The 21,180-nt window shown below is 43.4% G+C and overlaps 1 protein-coding gene across 1 annotated transcript in view; it reads left to right on the forward strand.

The window, feature by feature from the left end:
• LOC143988774 (thyroglobulin-like) overlaps positions 1-21,180 on the forward strand; it is a 308,918-nt gene that overhangs the window by 238,396 nt on the left and 49,342 nt on the right. The window contains exon 21 of the mRNA XM_077488625.1: positions 9,694-9,888. Within this exon, the coding sequence (XP_077344751.1) occupies positions 9,694-9,888 (195 nt within the window). The remainder of the gene's footprint in view (positions 1-9,693; positions 9,889-21,180) is intronic.

Genomic DNA, 21,180 nt, shown 5'->3' on the forward strand with positions numbered 1-21,180 from the left:
AATATTTACAAAAATGTGAGGGGTGTACTCACTTTTGTGAGATACCGTACCTCCTCTGTGCAGTGGATTTACACAAAGCAGCCCGGACCCTTTTCTTCGTGTGTGCCTCTTTGCTGCTCCTGTCCCCTCCCTCCAGGTCAGTGCCCCCACAGCAAGCAGCTTGCTATGGGGGCACCCGAGCCGAGTCACATCTCCCTGTGTCCTTTCAGACACGGAGTCCCCAACACGGCCCGCCCCCTCTCTCCCCTGATTGGCTAGCTGACTTTGATTGACAGCAGTGGGAGCCAATGGCGCCACTGCTGTGTCTCAGCCAATCAGGAAGGAGAATCTCAGATGGCTGAGACATTCCTTTGTGGATAACGCTGGATAGAGAGGGACCTCAGGTGAATATTAGAGGGGATGAGGGAGGCTTCTGCACACAGAAGGCTTTTTATCTTACTGTATAGAATGCATTAATATAAAAAAAAAATCTTGTCCCTTTAAAACCCCTTTAATGTGCTGAACCTCAGCAACCAGCAGTCAACATGTTCGGCGATCACGGTGCTTGTGACAGATAACCCAATTTATCATTCTAATAATTAAGTCCCTTGCAACCAGTATCTGTTTATATTTTGCTTGTACCCCTGCCCCCATGCTTACTGGAGTAGTCAATCCCCTGGCAGCTTGGAGAGGTACTCTGCTCCAGCAATGCAACTCCTGAGCTGATATTTCCAACATCATGCAACTAGGCACAATGGTATTTGCCCTTTAACGGTTGTTCAAGGAACATATGCAGTACATGGAGCAATGTGTATCGAGTTTCATCACCACTCTCAGTACCCACAATATCCTTTAACCACTTCAATATCGTGCCCCCTTCCTGCCCAGTCCAATTTTCAGTTTGCAGTGCTGTCACACGTTGAATGACGATTGTGTGGTCATGCAACACTGTACCCAAATGAAATTTATATTATTTTTTGAGACAGAGATTTCTTTTGGTGATATTTAATTACCGCTGTTTTTTTTTGGGGAGCAGTGATTTTAATAATGCTTAAAGTGAAACAATAAAAGTGTAATATTCTTTTAAATTTCGTACCTGGGGGGGGGGGGGTGTATAGTATGCCTGTAAAGGGGAGCATGTTTCCTGTGCTTAGAACTGTCCCTGCGCAAAGTGTCATTTCTGCAGGAAAAAAAGTCATTTAAAATCACTCAGGGCTATAATGAATTGTCGGCTCTCCGTAATACAGAGAAGTCATTGATAAAAAAAAAGCATGGGGTTCCCCCAAATTCAATGACCAGGCCCTTCAGGTCTGGTAGGGATATTAAGGGGAGCCCCGTGTCAATTTTTTTTTTTAAATGGAGTCCCCCTAAAAATCCATACCAGACCCTTTATCCGAGCACGCAACCTGGCAGGCCACAGGAAAAGAGGGGGGACGAGAGAGCACCCCCCCTCCTGAACCATACCGGGCCACATGCCCTCAACATTGGGACACTTTTTGCACTTTCTTTGTGAAATGGTAGGGGTACTTTTGTACCTCCTTACCATTTCAAACAGGGGGGGGGGGATCTGGGGGTCCCCTTTTTAAAGGGGGCTTCCAGATTCTGATAAGCCCCCCGCCTGCAGACCCCCACAACCACTGGCCAGGGTTGTGGGGATGAGGCCTTTGTCCCCATCAACATGGGGACATGGTGCTTTGAGGGGACACAGACCCCAAAGCATCCTCCCAATGATGAGGGCATGTGGCCTGGTACGGTTCAGGAGGGGGGGGGGGGCTCTCTCGTCCCCCCCCTCTTTTCCTGCGGCCTGCCAGGTTGCCTGCTCAGATAAAGGGTCTGGTATGGATTTTTAGGGGGAACTCCACACCATTTTTTTTTTTAATTGGCGTGGAGTTCCCCTTAAAATCCATACCAGACCCTTCGGGTCTGGTATGGATATTTAGGGGGGATTCCACGTTAGTTTTTTTTTATTTGATGCGGGGCTCCCCTTAATATCCATACCAGACCTGATCATTGAATTTGGGGGAACCTCACGCTTTTTTTTTAAATCAATGACTTTCAATGACTCCTCTGTATTATGGGGAGCCGACAATTCATTATAGCCGCGAGTGATTTTAAATTACTTTTTTTTCCTGCAGAAATGACACTTTGTGCAGGGACAGTTCTAAGCACAAGAAATATGCGCCCCTTTACAGGCATACTATACACATCCCCCAAGTACGTAATTAAAGGAATATTACACTTTTATTGTTTCACTTTAAGCATTATTAAAATCACTGCTCCCGAAAAAACTGCCTTTTTTAAAACTTTTTTTTGCATTGATACATGTTCCCTGGGGCAGGACCCAGGTCCCCAAACACTTTTTAGGACAATAACTTGCATATTAGCCTTTAAAATTAGCACTTTAGATTTCTCCCATAGATTTGTACAGGGTGTTCCGCGGCTTTTCGAATTTGCCGTGAACACCCCAAATTGTTCACTGTTCGCCGAACAGGCGAACAGTCAATGTTCGAGTCGAACATGAGTTTGACTCGAACTCGAAGCTCATCCCTAATCAGGAGTATGTGGATAGCCCTCTAAATCAGTGTTTCTCAACTCATGTCCTCAGGACCCACTAACAGGCCAGGGTTTGCAAGATGAAATACATCACAGGTGATATCAGTGATTGCAGTATTCTAGTCTGCATCTCCAAGGTAATACTTCAAATCTGGCCTGTTAGTGGGTCCTGAGAACAGGAGTTGAGAACAACTGCTCTAAATTATTGATTTGAGGTGTGTTCAGGTCTGCACACAAAGACATTTTAGATAATGATGTACTTATAACCTTGTAGCAACAGTTTGGGCAAGGATCTTTTTTATTGCATTATGACTAGACCCCTGTGAACAAAGCAAAGTTCATTAAGACATGGTTTGATTAGTTTGATGTGAAGGCACTCAAGTGGCCTGCAGGTAATCTTGATCTCAGCTCTAGTCAACACCTTTGAGATGAATTGCATGCCAAGTCTTCTTGTTTGATGCCAGTACCTGACCTCACAAATGTTTTTTTTTTTTTTTTTGTTTGAATAGGTACAAATTCACATAGACACACCCAAACAACTTGTGGAAAGCATTTCCCAGAGCGGAGGTTGTTATATCTGAAAAAGAGGGAGGGGAACAAATTCATATACTATAAATGCCCAGGGTTTTGAAATGGGATGCCTAACAAGCCCATATAGGTGTGATGGTTAGGTGCCCAAAAACCTTTGGCCATATTGTTTATGAGATCATATTGAAAAAAATATATATCAAGGATTCCCCAATAACTGTAATTGAAAAGCATTGTGGTTATGTATGGACTTAAAGCGGGAGTCCACCGGGACTCCGCGTTTTTTTTTTTTTTTTTAAAAGCCAGCAGCTACAAATACTGCAGCTGCTGACTTTTAAAATAGTGACACTTACCTGTCCAGCGCGCCCGCGATGTCGGCACCCGAAGCCGATCTCTAGATTGTCTGTCGGGTGCTGCCGCCGCCATCTTGGGTATGGGAATCAGGAAATGGAGCCTTTCGGCTTCATTTCCCGGTTCCCTACTGCGCATGCGCGAATCGCGCTGCGCAATAAGGACGGTCCCCGCTGCCTCTGGGATCTGTGTGTTTCCCAGCAGGCAGCAGGGCACTTGCAGAAAGGGGCGGGCACTTGCGGAAAGGGGCATAATCTAAGCCCCTTTCCGCAGAGAGCTATCCCGGAAGTGGGTGCAGAATACCTGTACTGTACAGGTATCTGCACCCCCCTCCCCCCTGAAAGGTGCCAATTGTGGCGCCGGAGGGGGGGAGGGTTCCGATGAGCGGAAGTCCACTTTAGAGTGGACCTCCGCTTTAAACCCAAAACAAAGAAGTTATTCAAGAAAATGTTGCAAAGATAAATGTTAGTTCAGAGTTCAAGAATTCCTTTTCTTGTGCATTTTAATGTAAAAATATGTTTAAGTGTACTAAATATAACCCGTTCCAATGCCCCACAATTGAAGAAAACATTGACACTTTTAATGCCGTATAAATGAGCCTCTTACCAAATCCAGTGGACCATTAGATAAATGGTCGAAAGCGCTTGTTAAATGATTCAGGCACCAGGCATGCATCCAGTCAGGATTGCTCTGTCAGCATAAAGGATATGATGGAAGATAAAAAATATATTTTTGGGGTGAAAGCTCTCTGTCAGCAATCAAGCAGGTAAATTTCAGACTATCAAGTCTTTCAGGCTGCTTCCAGATCTCCTCTCTGTAGACAACAAAATTGTCTACAGCCATTATACTAGACAACAACATTATTTGTTTATTATTACCATACGTTTACTCCTGTAAGCCCAACAAAATACATTTCCCCTAAGCTCCTAGTACCTAAAACATGTTAGGATGACAGCACTGTGTAGTACAATAAAATAGAGTGCAGGAATGAGTTTTGCACCTGACTGTAATAAAAGGTCTACTAGCGCAACAAGATGCTCAGATTTTTTTCTAGGGGTAAAGCTTTGGCATTCATTGTATACAGTTTGCAACTTTTTAGCATTTCCTGACACCAGTTCAAGATATACTGAGCCTGTTCATAGATTTGGAGCCTTTTCCTTGCATGCAGATTCTGTTATCATTAATCTTTCCTGTATATGTTGACAGACTTGCAAAAATGCCCGAAGGAGCGTCAACAAGCTCTGGCAAAGAAGATGATTGGTCATTATATTCCACAGTGTGATGAAAAGGGTCATTACCAACCACAGCAATGCCATGGCAGCACTGGGCACTGCTGGTGTGTTAATGCAATGGGTGAAAAGATTTCTGGAACAAATACTCCACCCGGACAAACACGAGCTACATGTGAAAGGCATGGTAAGACGCTGTTCTACAAATTTGTCTGCATATTCAACAACACACCAATAACACGATAGTCATGGGACTATATGTGTGCCATAACACCACCCCGCCGATAGCTGGGGGTACAGCAATCACTTGATTATTCACACTGAGCATACCTAACAGCCATCTGCTGTTAGCAGGGCTCCCAGCCAATGCAAATGCCCACTCTCCATTCCTCTGCATATATGTGCCATAACACCATCCCATTGATATCTGGGGACTCAGTGACCACTCCAGCCACCCTGGAAGACTTCTGGATGCCACAGGACGCTCCTCACATCCCCATAACTGCTCCCATATGAGATCTGTCCACCGAAACTTCCAAAATGTAGGAAGCCTTCAAACAAAATGGGCCCTTTTGAGTGAGGAGGATAAAAAAAGGAAAGTGGCCTCTGGCTCAGCCTCAAAATTTATGGAAATGGGGTCCTATGGGGTAGGGGTGAGGGTGGAGCTACCCAAATGTATGCTGCCATGGAGACTGTCTGGAAAAAAGTTTATACACTCTCTATGAGACTCATATACTGTATATAATTATTTTATGATTATTAGAATTTATTGAACAAAAAATAGTAAACTTATGACGTGACAATGTTATCTCTTATGCCACGTACACACGATCGGACTTTTCGATGGACTAGGTTCGACGGTCTTCCCGACGGACTTTCGGCGGAGTTCCGATGGACTTTGCGAATGAACGGACTTGGCCACACACAAGCACACCAAAGTCTGACAGGTGTTGAACGTGATGACATACGACCAGACAAGAATAAGGAAGTTCATAGCCAATAGCCAATAGCTGCCCTAGCGTCGGTTTTCGTCCATCGGACTAGCATACAGACGAACTGATTTTTCGACCGGACTCAAGTCTGTCTGAAAGATTTGAAACATGTTTTAAATCTAAAGTCCATCTGATTTTTAGACAGCAAATGTCCGATGAAGCCCACACACGATGGAACTGTCCAGCAGATTTGTTCCGTCGGACCTAGGCCTTCGAAAAGTCCAGTCGTGTGTACACGGCATAAGGCTTAATGTACACAGGACATTTGAAAACCTCTTCTGAACGCCTGAACTTGACAGCTAGTAACTGCCATTTAAGGAAAAAAAAACAGTTTTTCCACTTTAGCAAGCTGCATTTATCAGCATTCATGAGCATTTTAGTTTAGAAGCGCTTTTTACACCCTCCCAAATACCTACAGTGCAAGAAGAACCTCTCTCTCTCTCTCTCCCTCTCTCTCTCTGCGTTTGCACTTTTGTACAAGCATTTAGCGTTTTAAATGCCAATAAACATCTGTCGTGAACGCAATTTTTTGCTTTAAAAAAATGCCACTAGACTCAACTGTCTCTAAATGACTATAAACTACTCACTGTACATGTACAGATAAGATAACAGAGTTCAGGGGCTGCTGAAAAAAACCCCCACCCAACTGCCCCTAAACGTGCGTTTATCAGCAGCAATCTACAGGAGACCTAAAAATGCATGCTCACAATCTCACAAACCATTGGAATTTGCATGGCTCAAAGGCTGCATTCACACTTGAGCTGAGCGTCATTGGTTGTGTTTATAGATTTATTTATTTTTTTAGTCTCTATACAGGCATTTTTGGCTGTTTTTGCTTGAGTGCTGAGTGTGTTTTATTTTTTGGTCAATGAAGAAAAAACACTTGATGTACATGTTTTTGCAGAGTTTTGTGTACTTTTGTTCATTCCCATTAAAGTCTACTGGAGCCAAAAACACTTGAAGCTTGGAGCTCATAAGAAACTCATATACTGTTTTGAGCTACAAGCTTCAAGTGACTGTATGCTCAGGTGTGAACAAACATATTCAAAAGAGTTTGATGTTGAGCATTTTGGAACTTTAAGCTACAAAATGCTCAGGTGTAAATGGTTAAGTAGAACTAATCTCTCACAAAAGAATACTCGGTTTAATAAAGTACAGAGTAAAATTGGATTACATTTTTTTAGCCAATGAAAAGCTAGTTACTAGGAATTAAAATGGATGAGGGCACACTCTAGAAGTGGTTGTACATCACAATTTTACTATGGTAACTACAGAAGAACATGTTAGTACAATGCGCATTGGCATCACTGTTTGTAATAAAGTTCAAGAGTACACAGAAAAGGGTGACAATGCTAAAGCTAAACTGAATAAGCTTTGTTGCTAAACAAAAGAAATGGCTGTGGATACACTTCATTTAATTAAAATCAGTGCATGTTCAAATAAGAATGAGTTTTTTACTATTAAATACAAAGATGGGTGCACAACGTTGGATTTAGGTGGTTGGGTTTAGATACACTTTAATACATTTTCAATATAGCAGTGTCATTGTTACACTGCTACTGTTTCTGGACATTTAAACACTTATGAATGTGTTCTTGATAATCTTTGTTCTTTCCTGTTTATGTTAACAGAATTGCCAAAATGCTTGAAGGAACGCCAGGTAGCACTGGGAGGAGACGATAAAGTGCTAGGTCATTTTGTTCCTCAGTGTGATGAAAAGGGCAATTACCAACCACAGCAGTTCCATGGCAGCACTGGGTACAGCTGGTGTGTTAATGCAATCGGTGAAGAGATTGCTGGAACAAAAACTCCACCTGGAAAAATACCAGCTGCATGTCAAAAACACGGTAATATTCTGTTTTAAGACTTCTCTGCATATCCCTGTCCTAAAATATACTTATTTACATTATCATTTTGATCAACTTGGGAGAGGTGTTTAGTTAATGCAGGCTTAGAAAAGCAAGATATTGCCTTACAGGCAAGATTGGAATTCTACTTCTCTTCCCTAGGCCAAGTTTTTCTGCTGCCTCCCTCCTACCCCTGTGGTCTCTCTAGCCTTAGAATCACAAGATCAGAAGCTATATTAGGCATACCAGTGCTGGGGGTGGATAGATTAAATAAACCGTTTCCCTACTCTTTATCACTACACTATCACCCTATTCCGGTTGTAGCTTGGTTCTAGCTGTAGGAGTCCAATCAATAAAAAGTGTCTGGGCTTCTGAAATTAGCTTAGTACCATATTTATCGGCGTATAACACGCACTTTTTTCCCCTTAAAATCAGGGGGAAATCGCGGGTGCGTGTTATACGCCGATCCTCTGCGATTTTTGAGCCTCTGGGCGGCTTTCAGCCGCCTTCGGCCCTTCTCGGCGGCTTTCGGCCACCTTTGGCCCTTCTCGGTGGCTGAAGACCGCAGAGAATGGCCGAGAGTGGCCGAAAGCCGCCGAGAAGGGCCGAAAGCCACCGAGAAGGGCCGAAGGCAGCCGAGAACTACCGGGCGCCGCCGAGATACACAGCACCATTTTTAAAAATAGAACCTGAAAATAACACTGACAAGGGGACAACGATGGACAAGGCTACATTACAAGGCTGCAATGATAGACAGGCTGCAATGATGGACAAGCTGCATGACAAGGCTGCATATGACACTGACAAGGCTGCAATGATGGACAGGCTGCATATGACACTGACAAGGCTGCAATGATGGACAGGCTGCATGACAAGGCTGCATATGACACTGACAAGGCTGCATTAATGGGCATTTAAATGTAAGTTTTTTTTCCTTAAGCTTCCCTCCTAAAAGTTTTTTTCCTTAAAATTCCCTCCTAAACTTGGGGTGCATGTTATATGCCAGCGCGTGTGATATACGCCGATAAATAAGGTAAATGCAGGTTAAAATTGTGCAGGCATTTTGTAGATGCACAACAAAGGTCTGCCTCTAAAGCATTCATTTCATATTGAGAAAGGCTGCGCAAGATGAGCGTTTCACTGACTGCCACGGGATATAAATGATTTCACTTAATTGGGAATCATGGAAAAACAAATATTAATTTTTCAACTTTATCATGCCCTCAGATTATCTTTTTTGTAGATGGACATTGCTGTTTTCTAGCCCATAGGCTCCATTCACACCTGAGCGGTTTGTAGCTTGAAGCCTGAAGCTAAAAAATGCTGGAGGAGAAAAAAATCAATTATTCTCTATGGAGATGGTTCACATCTCCACTCCAAAACGCCTGAAGCCAGAAGCTCCAAAACGGCTGAAGCTCAAACAAGTTCTGGAACTTTTTTTAGGCAGATTTGGGTGTTTCTGCTTTATACTTTGGTGACCTTTTGACCGACACAAAATTGCGACAAAACGCCGTAAAAAACACAGGAAAATTTACTGCAAATCACGGTAAAATCACGTTACTTTCTGCCTGAAAACGTTATGCTCAGGTGTAAATGGGGCTTTAGATTGGTCATTTACACATTGTAAATTGGGGGTTAGGATTGTCTCAAACATGGATTTGTGAGGAAGTATAGTCATATTTTTTCTTTTTAAATATACACATAAAAGAGGTCAGCTTAATGTAAAAGACCTTGTGTTATATGTTTGTGCATATATTTTGCAATTATACACTACTGTGCTGCCACCCCCATTCTAAACCCTATTCTATCTACCCTGTAAAAGGAAAATGTGTATACTTACCTATTCTGAGAGTGGTCCAGTCCGGTTACATGACCGGCTTCCAGTGACAGCTATAGTGTAGAGGAGAGAAAGCCAACAACGGATGCCCCATAGCAAACTTATGGGTGGCATCATCTCCCAGGCTCTGCAGCCATTGTTGGCAACCTCTCCTCTTGAATGAGGGAGGCTGCTGGAGAGATCATGTGACCAGACTGGATAGCTCTCAGAATAGGTAAGTTTACACTTCTTCCTTTCACAGGGTAGATAGAATAGGAGTTAGAAGTGGGTGGGAACAGATTTATGCTTAGTTAGGAATAGGCTGGATTTCTACTTTAAGGATTACTAAACCACTTCAAGCTGCATTCCATTAATCATAGCTATATTTTATTCTGTAGATTTGGTTACTTCATGTCATTATGCAGTTGCTGTGGTGAAAAAGTCCAGCGCGTTCCAGTTTAACCAGCTGAAAGGAAAGAGGTCCTGTCACTCAGGTGTATCAAAGACAGATGGCTGGAAAGCTCTTGTGACTGTTCTTGTTGAAAAGAAGTTGTTGTCCTGGGATGGACCTGCCAAAGAATCCATTCAACAAGGTATAAAAAAACTTACATCTAGTGTACAAAGTGGCTAAAGAATGGTAGAGTGAAGCTGAGATCAATATGTAGCTCTGATGAAACATCCATGAAATGCCCATTGTCTAAGGAATTGGTAAGTCACTGCTTTTATTACAAGCAGAGTGATTCTCTTTCAGAATATTAGCTTTTTTGACCAATACAAAATTCACCATGTAGAACGTTTTTTTATTGTTGATTCCTAAATAAATGAATATAGTAAATAAACTTAGCATGTGTTTCATGGGTGCAGGATTAAAAAAAATGGAATGAGAGAAACATACAGTTGCAAGAAAAAAAAGCATGCAAACTCCTAAAGTCTCGTATACACGGTACGATTGTTGGACAACCGAGTGTCTAATTTTTGTCAAAAGGGCGTGTGCCAGGATCTTGTCTTGCATACTAACGTTGCACAAATTGTCGTGCCACAAACACGAACATAGTGACGGACTACGAGGAATTTCAGCTCTTGAGCGCCACCTAATTTTATGTTTGGTGAGCACTGATTCCGAGCATGCGTGTTTGTACTTTCAAATTTTGTGTGACGGATTTGTGTACTGACCATCTCAAAATCTGATGTGGAGCTGACAAAAATTTACTAGCCTGTCATCCAACATCTGTTGGCTGAAAACTGGAAAACAATTGTTGAAAGGAGCATATTAATAGTAAGAACTTCTGACAACAGCCTGTCAAATGGCAATCGCCTTCTGATTTCCGTACCTTGTGTACGAGGCTTTAGAATTAACTGTTTTTCAGCTATCAGTACTTTGCCATAAAATTTGAAATTCTTCATAAATTTAGGCCAATATGTATTCTGCTACATGTTTTTGGTAAAAAAAAAATCCATTAAGCGTATATTGATTGGTTTGTGCAAAAGTTATAGCGTCTACAAAACTATGGGATAGATTTATGGAATTTTTATATATTTTTTTACTAGCAATGTCCGCAATCACCGACTTATAACATGACTGTGATATTGTGACGGACAAATCGGACACTAAGGGGGTTATTTACTAAAGGAAAATCCACTTTGTACTGCAAGTGCACCTGAAAGTGCACTTGGAATTAAAGTCGCTGTAGATCCGAGGGGGACATGCAAGGAAAATAAAAAACAGCATTTTAGCTTGTACATGATTGGATGATAAAATCAGCAGAGCTTCCACTCATTTCAGATCTACCCCTTAGATTTAGAGCGACTGCACTTCCAAGTGCACTTGCAGTGCAAAGTGGATTTGCCTTTAGCGGTTAGCACATTGTGTTTGTTTATTGTTGTGACTTAGATGAGGATATGAAGAAATTTTTATGACAAATTACTGCAGAAAACATGTTAATTCCAAGGATTTCACATACTTTTTATTGACACCGTATGAGCTGCCATTACTGGCCTTCTTCTGAAAATGCTTGTTGCTTGTTTATATTTGGCTTCAATACTTTCTAACTCACTGACATAGAATGTAACACGTTGCATTAGTGTGAAGACAGAACTTCCAATCTGCGTACTTTTTCCAGGCCAGGGACACAGTGATTAAAGTGGTTGTAAAGTCAGTGAATAACATTACTGCCAGCCCCTCCATTATAACAAGATATAATACACAGGGGGTTATTTACTAAAGAAAAATCCACTTTGCACTGCAAGTGACCTTGGAAGTAAAGTCGCTGTAGATCCGAGGGGGGCATGCAAGGAAAATAAAAAACAGCATTTTAGCTTGCCAATGATTGGATTATAAAATCAGCAGAGCTTCCACTCATTTCAGATCTACCCCTTAGATTTACAGTGACTGCACTTCCAAGTGCACTTGCAGTGCAAAGTGGATTTGCCTTTCGTAAATAACCCCCGCAGTGTCAATGTTTTTTTAAAAATGATGCCACTTATTTCAGAGCACCACTATGCGGTCTTGTGACCACCTGCTGCTCTCCTTCTGCGATCTAAGGGCTAAAGCAGGCGGGGCTGAGATTCTCCTCTGACATCAGCCGGGAAGTCACATGACTGTTGTGCTGTCCGGTCAGCCCTTCCCGCTGTAGTCCTTAAATCAGGAGAGGAGGGAAGTGGGAGGTCACATGACAACACAGCGGGGCTCAGAAAAAACGTATTTAGCGGCATCATTTTTAAAAAACATTAACACTGTGTGATTGATTTACTAAAGGCAAATCCACTTTGCACTACAAGTGCACTGCAAGTGCACTTGGAAGTGCAGTCGCTGTAGATTTGAGTGGAAGATCTGAAATGAGGAGAAGCTCTGCTGATTTCTATTATTCAATTATGTACAAACAAAAATGTTTTTTTTTCCTTGCATGCCCCCCTCAGATCTACAGGGACTGCACTTCTAAGTGTACTTACAGTGCACTTTTAGTGCAAAGTGAATTTGACTTTAGTTAATAAACCCCTGTGTATTATACCTTGTTACAAGGCAGTAATGCTATTCACTGACTGTAGTACTGCCACACTAAATAGCAACGGGAGGGGAGAGGCGAGTTTGGAGATCACTCACACACTAGGAACTGACAGGCAGGGAGGGAGGGGGGGGAGAGAGGCAAGACTAAGACAGCGGAATGACAGAGGCACATAAACTGACCATGGTATCATGGTTTAGCAGCCATGATTGCCGTGGTCAGTTCACTACAGGAACAGACTGGATCAACCAGGTTTTTTACAGCATTGAGGCCCGGTTCACACCGCTGCGGGGGGAGATCCGGATGTGATTCGAACAGCAAATCACATCCGATCTCCGTAGCGATGCGAGTTCAGCCATACAGATAGTATGGCTGAATTCGCAGCGCTCCCGCAGCAAACTCGCACGGGACCCTTTTTTGGGTCCGCAACAGAATCGGATCGCATGGGGGTTCACACCATGCGATCCGATTCCTGTGCGAGTCGGCAGATCGCACTGCGATATGCCGACGGATCTGGGGGTGTCATTAACATAACATTGACACTCCCAGCCGTCCGCATAGGGCAGTGTGAACTGCCGGCGGGAGGTGTGCGATGCGGGTAAACGCCGCGGATTCGCGGCGTTCCCGCATCGCTATAGTGTGAACCCGGCCTGAAAGGAACAGGATTTTTTTTTTATTAGGGTTACAACCGCCTTGATGCCTCCCTGCAAAAAATTATACTCACATCACTGGTCTCAGCTGTAATGAAGAACTACTGCCCAAAAAGTCTTCAGAATTCAACACTTACTTGAGTTTCATATTTCTAGTCACCCTCTGTCCTAACTCAAGAAAAAAAAAAAGAGGGGATTTTTGGGACTTTGTCATTCAAAGTCCCAAAAATCATATGTGGTGTGCCTCCATCCCTACTACAAGTAAATAAAGCGGGAAAGTTGGAACATTAAATGAGGCTATTGACATTGTGGAGGTAATTTGATAAGGGTACATATTTATTGATCATGAAAAGATGTATAAAAATGTATCAGTAATAAAGACCACATTGACACATTCATATATATCCACCCACACATCTACATACACATGTAGCATGGCCATCAAGGATACTTACATATATATCTACTAGACATTAATACTAGACATGTGCAATTCGTTTAGTTCCAAATTAGTTTTTTAATGAATTTTGACAAATTCGTTCATTCCAAAATTTCCGAATTTCCGAATTTTTCAATTTCCGAAATTTCCAAATTTCCGAAATGACGGATTTCAGAATTTCGAATTTTTGGATTTTTGCATTTCCAATTTTTGGATTTCTGAATTTTTGAATTTACAAATTTCAGAATTTGAGATTTTTGGAATTCCGAATTTTTGGATTTTCGGAATTCCAAATTTTCGGAATTCGGAAATTCAAAACTTTGGAAATTCCGAAAATGAGAAAATCTGAAAAAAAGAAAGAAAATCAGTTTAATTCGAAATAGTAACTAACTATTAAATTATAGGTATTGGAATTTCCTTTCAAATTTGGCTGTTAGTGAACATAGCGAGTACAAATTTATCCAAAGTTACAAATGATCTTAAATAACGAATGCTGCATCTAAACAAATGGAACATAACGATCGAATAATAATAAATAACAATAATAATAATAAAACCTTTTTTTTATTATTTATTATTAATTTATTCTGTTCCATTTGTTCAGATGCGGCATTGATTATTTCAGATAATTTGTAACTTCGGATAAATTTGTACTCTTTATGTTCACTAACAGCCAAATTTGAAAGGAAATTCCAATACCTATAATTTAATAGTTCAGATTTTCACATTTTCACATTTTTGAATTCCCAAATTCCGAAAATTCGGAAATTCGGAAATCCGAAAATTCGGAATTTGGAAAATCCGAGATTTGGAAATTAGAAAATTTGGAAATTCAGAAATCCAAAAATGCGAAAAATCTAAATTTGGAAATTACCGAAATTTCAGAATTTTCGAATTTCCAAAAAAAGCAAAAAAACAAATTAAACGAAAACTAAAATGAACACAATTTTTTTCAGTGCACATGTATAATTAATACATAAAATGAATTCATATATGTACATATATCATCTAAGCAGCACAAAACAGTAAAACCATGATTGGTTAATAGATGAAAATCTGAATTGATAGTCTAGTACAGACATGAGTCTGCATCCCAATTTCCCAATGCGTTTCATGTAAGAACACTCATCAGGGGCGGATGCTCAAAAATATCTATAAAGTATAATAAAATATAATTAATCTTGTTGTAACTGATCATATCAGAGAAAGGCAAATTAGCCCGTCCTGAATACTTACATAGAGTCAATGCAATGAGATGCGGCGGCCATAGAGCCGGGGACCAAGGGGTTGTCTGTCCCGAGAACAGAAGTGATGTGGAGCCGTGTGTCAGCAAGGGGCACATACAAAACCTGTTGTTTTTCAGTTGCTACTTTATTTTTTATTTTATCAGCAATGTAACATTGACTAACAGGACAACCAGCCAAATATAATTTCCAGAGAGACAGGTTTGCAGGAGCATCCCTCTTGCTACAAAAAGCATCAACAAGCCGAACATGCCTGGGGATATTATACTTGCTGAGATTGGCATACAAGAGCTTCTCATTTTACCTCTAGTCGCACCTGCAAATCACCAGCCACACTCATTTTCACTAATATATATTTATAGATCATGACCAACAGCTGGAGTTAAGAAAATGAAACAGTGGGGGTTATTTACTAAAGTAAAACCCACTTTGCACTACAAGTACACTGCAAGTGCACTTGGAAGTGCAGTCGCTGTAGATCTGAGAGAGACATGCAAGGAAAATAAAATGATTGGATGATAAAATCAGCAGAGCTTCCCCTCAGATCTACAGTGACTGCACTTACAAGTGCACTTTCAAATGTAAATCAACCCCATGGTGTGCAAATTGAAGCCTAAGTACAGCCAAAACATTTTTACCTAATTTTGACTAGAGCAAGGATGAACTAGACCCTCTGGCAAGTTTTTTTTTTATTGTCTTCTGATTCCCATATGGGGAAAAGACATTTTTATTATATCTGGGAAAGCCTAACATGTCCAACAGTGTTTTTATTGATGCACCTTCCTGTTCTGGTGACATCAGCAGCCCTTGTTACTTGTACAAGCATCACAGGGACAGGAAGTGAAGAAAATTCTTCCCAAAGTCTCCAAAGACAAAAATAAAAACTTGACAGGATTTTTAACGCTTTTCCATTTTACCCAAAACAAAAACAAAAAAAGACCATCTGGACTTCCATCTAGCCTGGGCACTCCATCAGCATTTCACATGGTCCTAGCCACATTTGCATGGAACTGTATAGCGGCTAGGGCCAGTATGAATACCTGTTCACTTTAACTAGGAGTCGCTTTGAAGGCCACCTCGCTCTATTGTTACTATATTCATTCTCCTTGGTGGTTACTGAGAGGGAGCTTGCTTGGGAACTTCCGAATTTCAGAGTTACATTTCACCAGAAATTGGTAACCATGGCTATGGAACTGTATAGCGGCTAGCGCCAGTAGGAATACCTGCTCACTTTACTAGGAGTCGCTTTGAAGGCCACCTAGTTCTTTTGTTACTATATTCATTCTCCTTGGTGGTTACTGAGAGGGGGCTTGCTTGGGAACTTCCGAATTTCAGAGTTACATCTCACCAGGAATTGGTAACCACGGCTATGGAACTGTTGCCTGGTTGGTGAGAGCTTTGTACTTAAAGTGGAAGTAAACTCCCCTATCGTTTTCAGCCAAGGAAGCTGCCATCTTTGCCTCTGTTTAATCTTCAACTGCTATGGTGCCGCACATGTGATTCGTTATGACACCAGCCATTGGATGGTTTGATAGTTTGGCGGAGAGCACAGCCAATGTGCAGTTAGCATTCCCAGCATGCCTTTTTTTTAACTATTTAAATCCATGGGTTTACTTCCACTTTCAGTTCCTTTATTTTATTATAGTATTTCAGATAGAGTGATGGCTGACATTCTGGGGAATTCTTAAAATGTTCCCCACCAGGCCTTGCCCCACCAGTGACATGAAATTTCCCAAATATGGGCATTGCTAATTCTTTAAGAATTTATCGCTGCCATAGTGACAGATTCTTAAAGTGACCGTAGTAAGAACTACCTGAATTTGCCACATGTGTTTGTAATTTTATCAACACTGGCACAAATACGTGCCTGAATTGGTTGTTCTTAAAGTAGTGGCAAATCTGTTGTTGAATTTTTTAATTCCCTTGATTGTTGTTAGTAGTGATGGCCGAACGGTTCGCCCGGCGGTCGTTTCGCGGCGAATTTCCGACATTCGCGGTCCGCACGTTCGAACGCCTTTTTCCGTCGTTCGCCGCGGCGGACTTACGTGTTTAATGTATACAAGAACTTTAACCTTTGGTGACACGTTTATCATGTGATACAGGACAGCCAATTGAGACATGACAGCACATGGACACTTGTACATTCCCCCTAACCTATAAATACACCCGATCCGGTGGCCATTTTACATTCTTTCTTCTGTTACGATAGGGACAGGTTCCTGTGTGGAGTAGGGAGAGATAAACCACTAGCTATTTGGTACACAAAAGTTCTTTTCAGGACTGGTATAGGTGTTAGGTGTTGATAGGTTTGCTGTGCTGCTGATTCTTGCAGCAGCCTGAGTGTCTTTTGTTAGTTTAGAGAAAGGGAAAGGACGGTGTATGCTACAGGGACAGCCAGATTAGTCTTTCATCATCATCATCATCATCATCATCATTAGCTGTTACTATCAAGGTCCACAAAAGAGCTGTTCCAGTAACCACTAATCGTTCTCTTTTTTTGCCAATTTGTATAGGGACAGGAAGGAAGCAGTGTTGTCAGGCAGTGAGGGTAATTTTAAAGACTTGCTGTTATTATTAGTTCCACAAAGGTTCTTTTCAGGACTGGTATCAGTGGTACAGTAATAGGCTTGTACATGTATAATATTCTTTCTTCCAAATATAGAAAGGATATTATACTTGACTGCTGCCCTTCTGCTGCAGTCTGCTAAACATTCACAACTCACTTGTTCCACAAAAGTTCTTATAAGGACTGGTAACTTGGTATAGGGTGCTACGGTACATAGGCTTGAGTGCGGTACAGTCTGCTGTTCTGTAAGGACCGCTATAGGTCCACAATAGATAGGGTTGACGTGCACCACTGCTGACCGCTCACCTATACTGCAGCAGTCCTTCAGCGGTATAGGGACTGACGTACAGTCTGCTAATCACTAACACACAACCTGCTTGTTCCACAAAAGTTCTTATAAGGACTGGTAACTTGGTATAGGGTGCTACGGTACATAGGCTTGAGTGCGGTACAGTCTGCTGTTCTGTAAGGACCGCTATCGGTCCACAATAGATAGGGTTGACGTGCACCACTGCTGACCGCTGCCCTATACTGCAGCAGTCCTTCAGCGGTATAGGGACTGACGTACAGTCTGCTAATCACTAACACACAACCTGCTTGTTCCACAAAAGTTCTTATAAGTACTGGTAACTTGGTATAGGGTGCTACGGTACATAGGCTTGAGTGCGGTACAGTCTGCTGTTCTGTAAGGACCGCTATAGGTCCACAATAGATAGGGTTGACGTGCACCACTGCTGACCGCTCACCTATACTGCAGCAGTCCTTCAGCGGTATAGGGACTGACGTACAGTCTGCTAATCACTAACACACAACCTGCTTGTTCCACAAAAGTTCTTATAAGGACTGGTAACTTGGTATAGGGTGCTACGGTACATAGGCTTGAGTGCGGTACAGTCTGCTGTTCTGTAAGGACCGCTATCGGTCCACAATAGATAGGGTTGACGTGCACCACTGCTGACCGCTGCCCTATACTGCAGCAGTCCTTCAGCGGTATAGGGACTGACGTACAGTCTGCTAAACACTAATACACAACCTGCTTGGTCCACAAAAGTTCTTATAAGGACTGGTAACTTGGTATAGGGTGCTACGGTACATAGGCTTGAGTGCGGTACAGTCTGCTGTTCTGTAAGGACCGCTATCGGTCCACAATAGATAGGGTTGACGTGCACCACTGCTGACCGCTGCCCTATACTGCAGCAGTCCTTCAGCGGTATAGGGACTGACGTACAGTCTGCTAATCACTAACACACAACCTGCTTGTTCCACAAAAGTTCTTATAAGGACTGGTAACTTGGTATAGGGTGCTACGGTACATAGGCTTGAGTGCGGTACAGTCTGCTGTTCTGTAAGGACCGCTATAGGTCCACAATAGATAGGGTTGACGTGCACCACTGCTGACCGCTCACCTATACTGCAGCAGTCCTTCAGCGGTATAGGGACTAAGAGTTTTGTCACAGGGTCATTTAAAAAATGACATGCAGAGGAAGAGGCAGGCCCTTCCGCAGGGGTGGTAGGGGTAGGGCAGGAGCAACAGGCTTGAGCCAAAGTGGGAAGTTGCAGAAGGTGCGTTCAATTACTTTAAAGGATGCACCAGACTTGGTTGAGTGGCTCGCTCAGCCTTACTCTTCTGCACCCTCCTCATCCTCTCGATCTGCACCCTCTTCTTCACTCTCTGCTATGTGCACCCCCAAAGACACTACCACCAACAACACGACCACCACCACCACCACCACATACCTTCCGCTTGAGTCACTGGAATTATTTTCCGATCCATATCAAGAGGACATTTCTGATGCGCAGCCACTCTTGGTATTGGATCAGGAAGAGGAGGTAGCAACAAGCGCTACTCAGCAGTCTGACGCCAGTACCCAGATCAGCCCAAGGAGGAGGTTGGTCCCCGGTGTTGCTGCCTACTCCGAGATCTCTACTTATAGCGGTGGGGAAGGTGACGTTGATGATGACGTGTCTAGTGATGTCACGTGGGTGCCCACAAGAGAGGAAGAGGAGGGGAGTTCAGAGGGAGATATGGACCAGCAGATAGGGAGGAGAAGCAGCAATGACTTACATTGCACAGCAGGGACAAAGCAGACTGCAAATGTATCAGGAGCGAGTCATCGACCATGTACGGTCACATCTGGCGCTCCCAGGACACCGGCACATGGCTCCGCAGTGTGGGCTTTTTTTAACGTGTCCGCTGCTGACAATAGCGTTGCCATCTGCAATCTTTGCAGTCAACGCGTTAGTCGCGGTAAGCCCAATACTCACCTAGGGACGACCGCCTTAAGAAGGCACATGAGCAGCCATCACCGAGCCCAGTGGGAGCAACGGAACACACAAAGCCACACTGCAGGCTCTCACCGTCCAGCCTCGTCTTCTACTTCTCCTTCTCCTCTCTCCTCACAATTGTCCTCCACTCCACCTTCCATCACGCCAAGCTCACATTTTTCTGCAAAAAGGCAGGCTTCCGTGGGCCTAATGTTTGAGCGTAAAAAAATGATGATGCCGGATAACCCTCTTGCCCAACGGTTGGCGGCTGGCTTGTCAGAACTCATAGCCCGCCAACTACTGCCATATAAACTGGTGGACTCGGAGGCCTTTCGCAAATTTGTGGCCATTGGAACACCACAATGGAAGGTCCCAGGAAGGAAGTATTTCTCAGAGAAGGGCATCCCAGAGCTATATGGCCATGTTCAGCGGCAAGTGAATGTATCTCTGGCACACAGTGTCGGTGCCAAGATACATCTGACCACAGACACGTGGTCTAGCAAACACGGGCAGGGAAGGTATATCAGTTTTACTGCCCACTGGGTGAACCTTCTGACGGCCGTCAAGCATGTAACCCGTGGCACCCGTGTAGATTTGGTTTTACCGCCACGGATTGCATGCAGGCCTGACTCTTCTTCTCCTCCTCCTACTCCATCCTCCTCCCTCTCCTCCTCAGCTGCCTCCTCCTTTTCCGCTGCTAGCGTCTCTTCCACTGCACCGCCCAAGCTCCCCAGAACCTATTCCACATGCCAGGTGAGACGTTGCCATGCCGTGCTGCGTCTGTTGTGCCTGGAAGCAAAGAGCCACACTGGCCCGGCACTCCTTTCAGCTTTGCGTTCACAGGCAGATGAGTGGCTAACACCGCTCAATTTGACAGTTGGTAAAGTGGTGTGTGACAACGGTGCCAATCTGCTTAGCGCATTGAAACAGGGCAAAATCACGCACGTGCCGTGCATGGCACACGTCTTAAACTTGGTCGTGCAGCGATTCCTTGTCAAATACCCTGGGGTCCAGGACATCTTGCGGCAGGCAAGGAAAATCTCGGCCCATTTCAGAAGATCTTACACGGCCATGGCTCGCCTTGCTGACATTCAGCGGCGACACCATCTGCCGGTCAGACGTCTTATTTGCGATTGCCCGACGCGATGGAACTCAACCTTCTATATGCTTGATAGGCTGCTCCAGCAGAAACGTGCAGTTAACGTCTACCTGTATGAACTCTGCGAAAGAAACGGTTCTGGGGAGCTGGGTTTTTTTTCACCGCGCCAGTGGCTGCTCATGCGCGACACATGCAGACTTCTGCGGCCATTTGAGGAGATCACCAAACTGGTCAGTCGCAGCCATGGCGCCATCAGTGACATGGTACCTTATGCCTTCTTTCTGGAGCGTGCATTGCGTCGTGTCATTGATCAGGCTGTGGAGGAGCAGGAGCGGGAAGATGAGGAAGTCGCAATGCTGGATGAATTCCCAGGGGGGGCTACTCTATCTGAGACAAGTCAACAACAGGAGTCTGATGAGGAGTCAGAGGAGGATGGTGCCGGGGCGGATGAGCAGGAGCAAGAAGAGCATGCTTTAAACCTTTCTGGGATCCCTGTTGTGCGTGGATGGGGAGAGGAGAATGAAGAGGACGACATTATCCTGGATGATGAGCAGGAGCCAGGCCACCACACCGCTTCCACTTTAGTGCAAATGGGGGCCTTCATGCTCCAGTGTTTTAAT

Source organism: Lithobates pipiens, unplaced genomic scaffold (genome assembly GCF_037356315.1).
Source record: "Lithobates pipiens isolate NorthernLeopardFrog02 unplaced genomic scaffold, aLitPip1_a1.2 Scaffold_18, whole genome shotgun sequence".
NCBI lineage: Eukaryota > Metazoa > Chordata > Amphibia > Anura > Ranidae > Lithobates > Lithobates pipiens.